Below are 14,406 nucleotides of genomic sequence, written 5' to 3'. Positions count from 1 at the left end.
AATTTTCCAGCATAATGTAGGTTTGGCTTGTTGTCATTTTTTTAAGTGACTGGCTGACCGCACTTACGACACCAGTGATTTCACCTGTCAGTCTATAATTGAATCAATTAAAAATGTACCCGCTTTTCAAAAGGAATAATTTGTCATACCGCACATTTCAGAAAATTAAAGCATTAATTGATCTGACTGATTTGAAGTTCTGGGATGTGAATGTCGAATAATTATTGTGGCATCCACCGCAGGAACTTTACCCCGGAACTAGGAAGCTTTTGAGGAACTAAGTGCGTTTCGACCGCAGGAACTAGGGTCTAAATTTAGTTCCGGGGGCTTTATTTTACCCCCAAAAAAGTTCCTGCTCGGGGGGTAGTGCTTTCCAAAAGTACCGGAACCTTTGGGGTGGGGCGCAAGCGCTGAAAATTTCTAATTGGTCGGCTACTTGCAGTGTTTTATTTCAACCGCCATGGTTAAAAAATATGCAGCCGCAAACCGATTTATTTTCATAATAACTTCAAATCAAACATGTATGTTATGCGGCGCAGTAGCCTAGTTTTGGTTATAGCCTGCCAACGTCTTGGAATTATAACGTGTGCTCTTCTGTTCTTTTCTTGCTTTAGTATTCGTTTTATAAAATGCTAAGCATTCGTGCTGGGACAGCATATTATGTACCAAAACATTCAAACGGATTAATTTGGTTGCTGAATATTTTCTTCAGTAACTTCGAAGGAAAGCAAACGGTGGCTGTACCACTGCTAATTTAAATTTTCACGCAAGTCCGAGTTTTTGTTCTATTCTTGTCATTTTGCGATTAGCCTATATGGAATTGACGATGAGAAAGTAATCAAACAGCAAATTGTTTACAACGTGTGCATGTTTTCTGCTGTTGTTGGCAGTTATATTGGAAATGTGAATGCATTCTGTCGCCTCGGATGTCAAGACATGAAAGTGAATGTTCGCATAAAAAATAATGAATGTGTTTGAGAGGATATATAAAACAGTTACAATCTGACTATTGGCCTGTTATATCCTATTTGTTGCATAACAACGGTCCAAGTTCAACTACCAACGACAGTTTTGCTTGACAACGGTAAAATATGCCCAAACGGCTGCAGAAGAATATTTCAATTCCAGGTGATTAAATCGATAAAAATCAATAAATACAAAAGTAACCATATACAGTCATTGTTGGTAGCCCGTTGTATATAAGTGGAATAAACCCCTCCGGGCTGTCCCGGTTATTAGAAAATAATGTAGGCTACTTCGGTGGTAGTATGGGGTTACAGAAGAAATCATAGGACAGATGGACCGACGACAACGTCGTTTTTTCATACGTCAGTGGGCTAATTAGCCTAATCTTCGCAGGACTTTAGACCGTGGTGGAAACGCAGACAACAATGGGCTGAAGGAACCTTTTAGTTCCTTGAAAAGTAGTTCCTGGGACTAAAAGGGTACTTTTGGTGGAAACGCTATAATGTGATCTTAGGAAGCTAAATCATTCTTCAGTAGACATTAAGAGTTTAATTGGAGAACAATTAGCGGCTCGTTACTATTCAGAGGTAGGGATTATGAACCAGTACACACAGTGGGTCCCCAGGATCGAGTTTCATAACCCCTGCTGCGGACAACATGAATGAATGTCATTCCTTTATTTTTAGATTTAGAAGTGCCACTCTGCTCAGATGATTAAAAAAGCACATTCCTCCAGAGAACTTCAATCAGAATCAGTGCTTCATTTGCAAACTCAAATATTCTGTTGTTCGCCTGGGTAATCCTGAGTGTAAAAATCTGTTTCCGTTGACGGCTTTATCTTCAGTATTTAACTTTTGCTGTTTGTCATGCGGCAGTTCACCCCCCCCCCCCCCCCCCCCCCCCCCCCGCCCACCTTGCATGATAACAGCAGTTTGCTCTAGAATGGCCAGCTCCACACGCAAACATGAACTCATCTTTCTCAGGGCATTAGCATTTTGGTGCCAGTGGTCTTGTAAGCATGATTGGAAACACTCAAGTTTGAAACATTTTGCCTGTTAACAGTTTGAGATAGGAAAATACACGACATGGCCAAAGGTATGTGGACAGCTGACATCCAACCTATCATCCAAAAGGATGTGCATTAACATGAAGTTGGTCCACCCTTTGCAGCTATAACAACCTCCACTCTTCTCTTCTGGCAAGGTTTTATATTAGACGTTGTAGCATTGCTGCAAGGATTTGCTTCCATTCAGCCAGAAGAGCATTTGTGAGGTCGGGCACTGATTGGTTGATTAGGCCCGGCTCGCATTTTGCTTTCCGATTGATCCAAAAAGTGTTGGATGGGGTTCAGGTCAGGGCTCTGTGCAGGCCAGTCAAGTTCTTCCATACTATACTTGAGAGAACCATTTCTATATGGACCTCTCTGTGTGCCTGAGGGCATTGTCATGCTGGAACAGCAAAGGGCCTTCCCAAAACTGTTGCAGAATCAGAATCATCTAGAATGTCATTGTGTTTAGTTCCAGTGAAGATTTGTCTTCTCTGGAACTAAGGCGCCTAGCCCAAACTGTGGAAAACAGCCCCAGGCCATGGGGTGTCCTGATACTTTTGGTCATATGGTATAGAAAACAATGCACACACACACCTCTATACTGACAAAAATGAATCACTTATTTCTATAACTTAGAATAAAGCTTGTGAACACACTGAATTCAGATGTATTCTCACATACACTTTCCACGCAGGAGTACATGGTGTGCGTTTGATTTCATTTTGCCCTTAATGTTTTTTTTTTTTGGGGGGGGGGGGGGGGGGGCGTTCCTTTATTTTATAGAGCAGTGTAGAGAGACAGGAAGAATTAGGAGGAGAGAGCGAGAGACGTGCGACAAAGGCGGTCAGATTCAAACCACTGACGTTGCGGCTCGCATTGAGCATGGGGTTAGCGCTCTACGGGCCGCGCCACTAGAGGCCCCTTCATTCTTCCCTCCTTTAGACTGACGCTGTGCAGCTGCTGTTCAGCGAGCCTGTGCGCAGTGATACTTACTCCCGCTCAGATAAGGCAGTCTGCCGATTAAACGGGTTTTTAATCCTGACGGAACGAGCAGCCTGCGTTCGCTGCAGTTTGTCTGAGAGCACTCGCTGGAATTTGGAAAATGAAGTTGGATAAGGATTGTCGTAAGGGCTGGGGATGTCTCAGGACAGGCCGACTTAATTTAGCAGAATTCTGCCGCCGAGAGTCTTGATAAAGGGCAGCTTGGAGATTGTTATAAATAAAGCTTTAATATACAAGACGCTCGCTGCGATGTTAATATACGAGGCGCTCGCTGCGATGCGTGGCAGGCCAGAAGCACTATCAGGTCCATGCAAAGAGGTCACGTCACAACTCAAGACCGTGTGATGACACTGACTTCTTAACTGTCCTAGACCAGATGCACGTATTTGTTGAATATGGGCAGTATTCTTTTTTTTTTTTTTAACCACGTGGTTTGAAGGCTTTTGATTGGCTCAGTGCTCAAGCTGCATGCGTTAACCGGGGCCTATAGCTGGTGGGTTAAGCGTGGGCCAGTCATTGGTCCACTGGGCCCGGGACACTACTCACTCGTCTTCATCCCTGTCGGCGTTTCCTAGGTTACCACTACATATTCATTCATCCTAGTGGTGCACTGGTTGGCCACAGGCTACTAGTTGTCACCGATGAGATGCTATTCAGGCTTTAGCTCATGGGCAGGCGCTCCACAGGAAGTGCATCTGCTTCAGCTGCCGCGCGTTACTGTGGGTGTGGGATTTAACTTGCACTATATAGTACACTGCATGGCCAAAAGTATGTGGACACCTGACATCCAACGTCACGTCCAAAATGATGGGCATTAATGTGGAGTTGGTCCACTCTTCATAACAACTGCTATAACAACCTCCACTCTTCTGGGAAAGTTTTATACTAGATGTTGGTGCATTGCTGCAGGGATTTGCTTCCATTCAACCAGAAGAGCATCAGTGAGGTCGGGCACTGATTGCCCACTGATTAGTCATTGTCAATCTGAAACAGGAAAGGGCCTTCCCCAAACTGTTGGGGAAGCACAGAATCGTCTAGAATGTGATTGCATGCTCTAGCATTAATATTTGCCTTCACTGGAACTAAAGGACCTAGCCCAAACCATGAAGAACAGCCCCAGACCAAGGGGTGATAGATACTTTTGGTCATATGGTGTACTTAATGATGTTAGGCTACATCTTGACTCGCTGGTTGGGAAGATCTGGCACTGTTGCTCATATTAATCAGGTGAAAGCACTTTTTCTCTTGTACTGTAAGTTGCTCGGGATAGGAGATTTTGCTAAATGCATGTAATATGTGGTAAATGAAAAAACAGGGCTGCAAATGAACAATAGATCACATGCTATTCTGGAAAACATCTCAGTACTTCACAGTGAACTTTGGTGGTAGTGCTTAGCAACAAGGGAATGGACCAAGGCTTCATATGTAATTGTCATAAGTACAATAATAACTTTTACAAGTAATAACAACTTCTTTACTCAGGGTTTTTTTTTTTATTCAGTTCTTAACAGCGATGGATGTGTAGGACAACCATTTCAGCGGACCTCATCGTACGGTTTACACAAACATTTTCAAAAACAATTATATAAAAACAGAGTCGTTTAAAACGGTAAAAGTCACGCAATGTAGAAGCAGGGCAGCCTTGCCCTTTTGTTTAAATGATTGGAAGAGAGCAACCAACACTTCTGAAAAACAATATTTACATTTGGATGCCAAGTATTTACATTAAGGCATTTTAGTTACACAAAAATGATCAATCTTACGTATATGATTTAGTTTCACTAAGTGGCACAATAAATAAACAAAAAAAACAAACAAAAAAAAAAGACTTTTACGGTAAGGAACCGAACTGGTTGAAAGAGCTAAGAATAGGCAGCAGTTCGCTCCCGTTTAATAGCATACCAAGAGTAAACCCCACGAGAAACTCCTCCAATCTCCGTCTTCCAAAGTACCTTTTAGCAGTTCAGTTGCATTTCAGAAAACCTCAAAGGCACTTAGGATGAAATGTGTTCACAATGCATATTACAGACAATGCAAATACCCTTTTCTACATTCAGTTGGCTTCATAAATCAGAAAATAAAAAGTAAGTCGCATGCATATGTGTAAAAAGAAGTCTGTACAAATAATACATCCGTTTAAAGTCGTGTGATCCCTCTTCTCGACAATCCCTTTTTTTGTATCCCTATATGGTTTTAAATAATTCATTACGTTATTAAAAGTTCAGTAGCAAGAGATGTTTTTCCCTCTTGAGGTTATAAATACTTCAACATTTTATGTCCAGTTTGAAATATCAGCTTTCAAATTTTCTGAAAACTCTGAATCCCAGTTCTGATAGTGATTATTCCAGTGCTATAAAATGATCAAATTACATTTTCCAGTTTACTAGATAAAGGAAAATGGTGTCAAACATACAGTAATAATGCAAAACCTTTTTCATCTGGTAAAATGTTTTGGAAAATGGCAACACCCTTTCTAAAAAGTGCTCGTTGCTGCACCAAGTTTAAATGATAAGATTACCCCAGTATTACTTTAAGTGTTACATATACAGATGTAAATGGCTTTCTAGCTATTCTGGAAGTAGTGTTGGAAATAGTACTTGGTTTAGGAGAATGTACAGTATTAAAGCCAGAATCATAGTGTATATTAGAATGTACAGTATTTATTAAATCCAGAATCATCTAGTGTTTCTGAGGCTACAAGACTTTGGTAAACATGATGGGCGTCAGTCCCAAAACATAATTATCAGTGTTTATGTTGTTGTATGTATGCAATTTAAAACTGTTGAAACGTGTCATTATTCTCAATGCCAAATATGTGAGACTGAAAATGGAAAAGAAAAATGTTCAAGTAAATTCCAAGCTTTGTTCTTTGGTTTGCAATACCTTACAGCCAACAGGAGTCACCTTATCTGTGTAACCATCTTTGAATGATTAGGAAACACTCTCATTGTAATGAACTGGTGCTTTGGTCAAAAATCAAAAAAATAATTTACAATTGAATACCTAAATATATTCTCCTATCAAGAAGACTTCAGACTTTTGCATCCAACTATTTGGCTATACACTTTAAAAAATAAGATTGAGATGGCAACCAATAAAAAAATAAAAAACGCCAAGGAGTGTGGATGGTTTAAATACAATTTCCAATTTCTGAAACAGCAAAAACTAAAATAATTGCACTGTGTATGCAGTAAATCATCATAAATATAAAAAGTTCCAGTTCCCCACAGATGATTATACATGGTTTATAAAAAGAGCAGGTTTAGTGGCCAGATCGCTGGGGTTGGGGGCAGGGTTGGGGGGCAGGTTTGGGGTTGGGGTGGGGGTGGGCGTGGGGTTGGGGGTTGGGGTCGTTGGGGATAGGATGGGGTTTGGGTCATTGGGGATGGGGTGGAGTTTGGGGCAGGCGGTGGGGTTGGGGTGGGATTTGGGTTGGGGGGGTTAGGGTTTGAGAGCGAGCTTTGGGGTGGAGTTGGGGTAGGGGGTGGGGGTGGAGCTGAGGCAGGGGGTGGGGGCGGATTCGAGTTGGGGTGGGCGTGGGGTTGGGTTAAGGGGTTAGGGGCGGAGTTTGGGGAAGATTTGGGGGCGGGGTTAGGGGCGGAGTTGGGGGCAGTGGTCTAGTTCTGGTGCCTCTTCATGTGCAGCGCCAGGTGGTCGGAGCGGGAGAAGCTGCGGCTGCACACGGCGCACTGGAAGGGCTTGGCGCCCGTGTGCTTGCGGAAGTGGCGGGTCAGCTCGTCCGAGCGGGCGAAGCGCCAGTCGCACCCGTCCCACGTGCACTTGTACGGCTTCTCCCCTGAAACGCAGAGAAGAACCGCCCGTCCCGTCAGAACGCGGAGCAGACGCCAAAATCACCGCGCCCGTTTATTTTACATCACAGACATTTAGCGGACGCGCTTATCCAGAGCGCTACCGTCTCACACAGCATTTACACACTGCATGCATTTATACAGCTGGATATGCACTGAAAGTTAAGTGCATTGCTCAAGGATACAACGGATGAACAGAAAAGAAAGATTTTTTTGTATCTCAGAGGTTGCTGGTTCGATTCCCAGCTGGGACACAGCCCTTGTACCCTTGAGCGAGGTGCTCAACCTGAAGTGGGTAAATAAGAGAATAAAAAGCTTTATGAATGGATTCTGTGTAAAAGGAATGCAAGCTGTGCACGTTGCTGTGGATATGAGCGTCTGCTAAATGCTTCCGAGTGAAGGGAATGTCCGCAGCCAGGGGGCGCTGTGTCTGGACCCTGCAGAAAGGTATTTAGCCGGAATTGCTTGTGTATAAATTTCCAACTGTATAAATACATACAAGATATGCAAGCTACTGTGGATGAGACACACACACATATCAAAATCATTCTAAACTTAACTCCAAAAAAAAAACTGTCACCATCCTATTAATGCCACAAGCGCAGTTATGTAAGGAATTTGCAGCTGAAAGGATAAATTTCCATTTTCATGATATGCGGATTTCAAGGTTTCATCAACAATTTAAGTGGAAGTTGTCAAAAATGTCAGTGGCTGCAAAACATATTAAATTTCCTTGTACCTTACAAATTATTGAAAACCTGCGTTTTTACCAGGGGGGTCTGTGGACCCCTGGAGGTCCTGTGAGGTACTGTAGGGGGTCCCGCCCAGACTTGATATGCAATGACTATATATATAGATTTGGGGAAATATTTTAAAATATAAAACTTTTTTTTTTAATACAGCCTTTCTAAATTATGGTGGGGTTCCCTAGATGTCTTTCACCCTGGGTGTTGGTTCCTGGGTCAGAAATGGACTTAATGCATGGAACTTTCTAGAGAAATGACTTGCATGTTGGAAGCCTTGGTTAGCCAGGAAGTTTGTCCCACTCTCATTGGTCATATCTGCGATTTGACAGCGAGCAGTGGAGCGTGTCATTTTGAGCCTTCGCCAGCGTTAATAAAGACTGCCGCCATTTTGATGCGGCGTTCACAGACAAGGTGACGTGCCGATGCTGGTTATTGTAACGTGAGAAGTGGCCCGGGTGTGGCCTGACAAAGCGAAGCAGTCTGGCTTTCTCAAGGTGCAGCAGATAAGGATTTAAAGGCAGCTCTTCCTGGGGAACAGAACTATGAACGCTGGCTTGGACGCCAGCCCGCGTGTGTCATGCCCGCACTAAATCTGTGCTTATTCTGTTCCACCTGCTGGGCTGGGAATGAGCAATCACAGGCCTGGCTTTAAAAATAGAACCCAAACCCAGAGCCGACAGACGAGCGTGCCACCGTAAGCAGGCCTCATCCTCATCAATGCTTCAGTGAGAAAACACCACAAGAGTAAATGATACAATTATAATGTCAGATAATCTTCTGAAAACCTATCCCTGCACGTTTCGCAAAGACGGTTTTTTAACTCGATGAGGAATTGTTTAGCCTGCTAATGAACACCGAAACCACAATTCTTTGTGGTTTTTTTTTTTTTTACATCTTGGATGCTCCCCACAACTGATTAAGAGCGTTCTTAGCACAGACAGACCACCTTCCCCACAGTGCTGCTGTTTTTAGCCTTGAAGCGGAAACACGCACATTTAAAAACTGCCGATTAATTTCTGAACCGGGGACCCTGGAACATAACGTTGCCTTGCAAAACAAGAGCAATCCTGGAACGGTCTCAGGCTACAACATGCAGAATTAGCTAAAGGAAGCCCAACAGAAACCGGCTCTCTCTGACGAGCCAGTTATTCCCCGGGAGCAGACCTCTGGCATGCCGAGGACAAAAGGGGAGGGGCCTAACCTGAGGGACAGGGCACAGGTAACACAGGTAAATGCATTAACCTGTTTGAGCTGCCAGGAGCCCTTTTCAGTGCAGGAGACAGACGGGATCGTCTTTATCACGGGTGATTATCAGCCTATTGTAAAGGCCTTTTCAGCTTAGAGAAGCCAGCCCCCCTGTCCCCCCCCCCCCCCCTCTTTAAATATTTCAGATAATAGCCGTTGATAGAAAGGTAGCAGGACCTCCCAGCGTGCTCATAATGAATTAGGCAAAATCAAGCACAAGACACGGACTAAAGCTGACAATGGAGAGACAGAGAGAGAGAGGAAAGGGGGGGAGACAGAAGTGGGGTAGAAGGGGAGTGAAGGAGAGGTATAGAAGAGGAAGGGAATGTTAAAATCACTATGGATGCTAAAAATACTTCCTTGGTGCAACCAGTGAAGAGCCGCAGTGTAAGAAGACGAAAGTGAGTCTGTGGATGTTTTCATTTTTATGAAGTTACTTTAGAACACACCTGGCCCAGCACCGCCCTCTCTTACACACACACACACACACACACACACACACACACAAACACTGCTGCAATGTTTGCAGAGCTCTGGAATTTCCTCAACGTGCACGCACATAAAACACGGAAAAAAGTTTTACATTCATTCTGCAATTTTTGTTGCACAGACACGGTTCGTGCTCCATTTTGGGTGAAAGTGTTATGCGTGCGCATCCAAACAGGTGCTGGGTAACAACATTAATCAAGTGTCATGTGAGGTAACATTTGTATACGGAAGAGGAAGTGCACTGTATTGACATAACGAAGATCCTGTTTTGATCGGAACGTTGTCGGTCTACTAGTAAATGGCGAAATGCATTTTTGTGTGCAGGATTCTTTTTGTACGCTGCAGCTATTGTGCTACATTTTGGCCACGTTCTACCTTTTCTTTTTCTGCAATGGTTGATTGTAAGAACTGCTACCCTGCGTACATCTGCTATTCGCAAGGCTAACCGACTCAGTTCTGCCACAGTGAGCTGTACACCACGGTGCAGCTGTTCAGGACCTGTTCTGACGGTGAAGTTGCTTTAAATCTGTGACATGTTTGCAAAGATTCACGCAGAACTGTTTTTCAGTTTTACGCTACGTTTGTGTGGAAACGCGGCAACAACAAAGCAAAAAAAAAAAAAAAAAAAAAAAAGCACCTTACTGGTGCAAATATGCAAATGCGTAAACCAAAAAATGCAAAAAGGAAAAGATACAAAGAGGTGTCATTATTAATTCTAATTCTGTTCATTTAATGTAGAAAAATGTCTTAAGGAGTCTAAGAAAACAAGCACCCCATTGCATTTTCTCCTTCAGAAATGCACAATACTAAATGAATAATAAAATAAGGAATGCGTGCAACAAAAAAAAAGAACTTTTTTGAAAGCCGTTAGCTGCATGTGACTTTCCACCTGTTTTTCCCATGGAATCTGCTGCTGGGAAGCGGAGTGCCGGATACCTTTCAGGGACCCGCGGAGAACGAGCGCTTGCGCATGCCAACCGCACACGTCTGCCTAGCAACACGGCACGGAGGAGCCAAAATAAGGCTGGCCCTCTTCGACGGTCCCGTAAAAAAAAAACTCTGATAATTAAAATGCTTACCCGTGTGTGTCCTCAAGTGGGCTTTCAAATGCGACGACTTGGTGTACACTTTCTTGCATCCTGGTTTTGAGGAGAGAAAAAATAAAATAATTATTAAAATCATTTTTTAAATTTTTTTATTTGGCAGCAGTTGGCACATTTCCACTCAAGATTGCTCGTTCATAATCATCAGAACCCAGAAGGAAAAGCATCTTTCTTATGAAACTGAAAGCACTTTGATGTTATTAATGCAGTCATATCCCACAGAGCACTATTTTCATGCTTTAAAATGCAGCGCACGCTATTGCAGCTTTTAAACTACTCTGTGTAAATGGACTATTAATGTCCATGCCATATCTTTTTTTTATTTGCTTAATCTTTTTGACGCAATGGGATTCGATAGTAATTTCAAAGCCATTTCCTTTCATTTATTTAGAGCTGGTAAAAGGCTCTGGCAATCCCTAAATAATTTAGCATCAAACTTGTCTGGGCAGACCCAGGAAAATGGCACACTTACTCAACACTGTGAAGTGACAAACAAAAAAAAAACAAAAAAAACTTTAATCGTTCCCGTTACCGATACGGAAAGCTCTGCCTGTGTGCACCTCTTACTCGGACACTCAGAAGTGCAGGTGTCAACCCCCCCACCCACCACCCCTAAAAAAATTGTGTCTACCTGCTTTGCAGCTACAAGGCTGATCTACGTGGATTTGTGACGCGACCACTTTTCTACCCGTAACAGATCAGTGTTTCGTACTCATCGAATCACCGACGTTAAGAAAAGCGTTAATTTCTGCCCTGCTGACCGGCGTCATGTGACCTCCGTGCCCGCCGCCGGCCAGGTGCTGATTAGGTGTGTAACCGCGGGCGGAGTGCCCGGCGGGGCGTGGCCCTACCTGGGAAGTCGCAGTGGTGTATCCGCCTCTTCTCCAGGTCGGGGTTGGTCCGCCGGTTGTAGCGGACGGGCATGGACTGCGGGGGCGCGGGCAGGGCAGCGGGGAGACTGGCGCTGTGCCCCCCCAGCTTGGAGGCGATGCTGGCCGCGTACGAGGGGGGGGGGCGACATGTTCTGCAGGAGCTCCTTCTGCCTGTCCGGGCTGCCCGGCTCCGAGCTGGGGGGCGAGGGGGGCAGGTAGGCCGCCTTCTGCTGGGCCTGCGGGGCGAACTGGGCGGAGTGGGCGGAGTGGGAATAGGCCCCGCCCCCGGCGCCGTCGCGCATCCCGCCGTAGGGCTTGCCGGGGCTCTGCGGCGGCGGTAAGTGCAGCTCGCCGTAGGGGGACACGGACGCGGGCATGGGCCCCCCCGACAGCGGGCCCTCCAGCTCGGAGCTGAGCAGCTGGTACAGGGGCCCCTCCTGGGCCAGGTCCAGGGACGGCATCTCCTGCTTGATGAAGATGCTGTTGCCGTCGGCGGCGGCGGGGTTGGCGGGGGACGGGCTGAAGATGCTGGTGAACTCCGGCAGCGTGCTGCTCATGCCGCCGTGGCAGCTGGGGTGCATGAACGGCTGGGTGGGCTCGGCCTTCACCTGGGCCACCGGCGGCCTCTGCGGCCGGCACAGACCAGTCCGCAGGTACGTGAGGTCCGGCAGGAACACGTTCATGTTTATGCTGTAGGGGGAGCCGTGCTCTTCGCCAAAGAACTGGTCAACCACAGAGGAACTGTCCCGCCGCACCTTCTTAGCCTCGGGGATTACAAAGGGCTGGGGCGTAAGGTATTTGTCCATTTCCGATTTGGCCTGAGTGAGAAGCAGGTAGTGATGTCAGCAAAGGCAAGCAGTGCACACCCGAGTGTTTAATCTCACCATTCTTTCTTTTTCAGCCTTAAATTCATTTTGCGAGTTTCACAATAAAACTGCATGTTTACAAATACAATGGAACAGTGGTGGTTAATTATAACACTAAACATCAGCAATAACAGGCTTACACAGTCACGTTTGTTCAATTAAAAACGAATACACTAAAAAAAAAAAAAAATGTACACGTACGTTAAGGAAAGTATACCTGGTAGCGTGGTTAGACGTAATTTATGCTCAAATTTAAACAAATGTGAAATCATGTCCAGGTCATGCCGCTTTGATTCTGCAGCATGATTTCGTGAGTATTAAGCTATTCAAGACGGGACAACAGTCAGTCAAACTGGAACCAATATATTCAAATCTTGATATTACCCAGAGGCATACAAACAAAACGGTGCATGATTTAGACCCCACAAATAATCCATCGTAATTCTCACATATTCAAAATAGGAATGCGAACCAGGCCTAACCAAAATTATGTAGTCAGTTCATTTTTTAAGACGTCAATATTTAGCAACAAAAAAAAACGTGCTGTCAACGGCCATGTTGGCATCCATACTACAATGCTGGAGTATTCATGACATCCCAAAAACGCAATTCATTCCTCTCTCAAAAACTACATTGGATCGCACGTTAACTAGCAAACACTTGATTGTGAAAACTGTCTGTCTGAAGCCGCTCCAGATATATTTAATTCGAAACGTTCTCGGTATACGCGTGCCCGGAGTGTAATGTCAAACGATAAAACTGTAACCCTAGACTCGACATTTTGATGCCTAAACTGTAATCATTCTGTAACTGCGCCGAAGCGTGTGTGGGCGGAGGACGGCCGAAATGTTACTAGCTGGAACAGTCATCAGCAAAACATTTATCAAGTACTCTACACTGAGCAAACGCTACATTCCCCCTTCTCCTGTAAAAAACCGCTCTCGTTCCGGATCCTAAAACAGAACATGCTGACAAATGGAAAAATGTCCACATTCGCTCGCCTTTTCCCGCCCCAAATTATTGCTATCCATCGTTTTTATAAGGCCGCCGCGTGCAGCGCAATTATATAAATTGTGACTCTATAAGAACAAAGGGATTATTTCAAGCGACAGGTAATCGATGGGCAGAACGCGAGGCAGAAAAAGACCCATTCGACAGAGCTAGCAGCCGCCAGCTCGAAGTGCTATGCGTAAGCTATGAGAATCCATTTCTGAATTTAGATCTTCCAGCTGTTCACTGGACATGTATCTCTTTCACAAGTTTTCTGATTAAGGTCGGCGTTGCTGGGAAGTTTCAACTCGGTCCAGAAGTAATGTGCGTGGGCGAGGGGGAGTCAGTTGTTGACGGAATGGTAGTCAAGTGACCAACTGCGTGCTGCTGGTGCCAGCCAGACAGCCGAGTTTCAACCAACCAGCCAGCCATCCACCCACCCAACCAGCCCGTCTCCCACCTTCAGTAGCATAATACCTTACGGGATACTACGCCCTTGCATATCCTTTCTTCTGATTTTAAATATGCACACATAAACGGCAAAAGCACGCGTGCACCGAGTCTAATCGTGCCGCTCCAGACCGCAATAGGCGCACATACACCTATGTAAAATGCAGATTAAAGCCAGGCTTCCTTCAAAACAACTCCGGGTAATGTACCGTATGATTTACCTGGGTGTAGTCGGTCGACACGGTACGTCCACAGATTGTGTTCTTCGTATCCACGGTGAACAGCACCGAGCCCTCTCCTTGGAAACCTCCAGTCAGCGCAGGTTTGAGATGCGAGTAAAACGGCTCCTCTTCTCCCGGAGCTAGTCCAGCGCTCATCGTTAACATGGTGGCCATAAACGCCGATTTTAAAAGTGTAATAAGTCCCAAGCTTTATTTCCCTTAATAAAGCTGTGTATCAGTACGAGAGTACGAAGGAAAAACGTGAGAAAACAAATGTAGACGTGAACTGTTGATAAGCGTGTCCTCTCGTCTACTGTACGGTTTAACTTTCTTGATTTTGTAGCGCTGGGCGAATATATTACGCATCGGTCAGTTTTCTATGCTTCACGGAGGGGCGGGGCCGAGGCTTCTGGATTGACAAAATGACACGCCTATATCTACAGACATCTGAACACTTTACATTCCCGAGCGAGTTCACAACAACGATTAAAGGCGTCACAATAATCCTATCTTCAAGGGTGATTTGGTGATTCTCGACCGGAGGAGCTGTTCATCTGTAGTTATGATAAATATAGTAGCACGATCGCTAACAGAAATGA

At 44.9% G+C, this 14,406-nt stretch overlaps 1 protein-coding gene across 1 annotated transcript; it reads right to left on the bottom strand.

The window, feature by feature from the left end:
- Positions 1–6,573: 6,573 nt before the first annotated feature.
- Positions 6,574–14,371, bottom strand: LOC118213955 (Krueppel-like factor 5). Its single transcript, XM_035393236.1, is given in 5 exon segments — positions 6,574–6,812; positions 10,385–10,444; positions 11,260–11,422; positions 11,424–12,098; positions 13,808–14,371. Coding segments are annotated over 5 exon segments (1,251 nt in total). The 5' UTR covers positions 13,982–14,371; the 3' UTR covers positions 6,574–6,633.
- Between the last annotated feature and the right edge of the window lie 35 nt (positions 14,372–14,406).

The sequence above is a fragment of the Anguilla anguilla genome, chromosome 15 (assembly GCF_013347855.1).
Source record: "Anguilla anguilla isolate fAngAng1 chromosome 15, fAngAng1.pri, whole genome shotgun sequence".
Lineage (NCBI taxonomy): Eukaryota > Metazoa > Chordata > Actinopteri > Anguilliformes > Anguillidae > Anguilla > Anguilla anguilla.
Note: the sequence above shows the minus strand (reverse complement) of the source record. Positions and strands in the feature narration are given on the sequence as shown.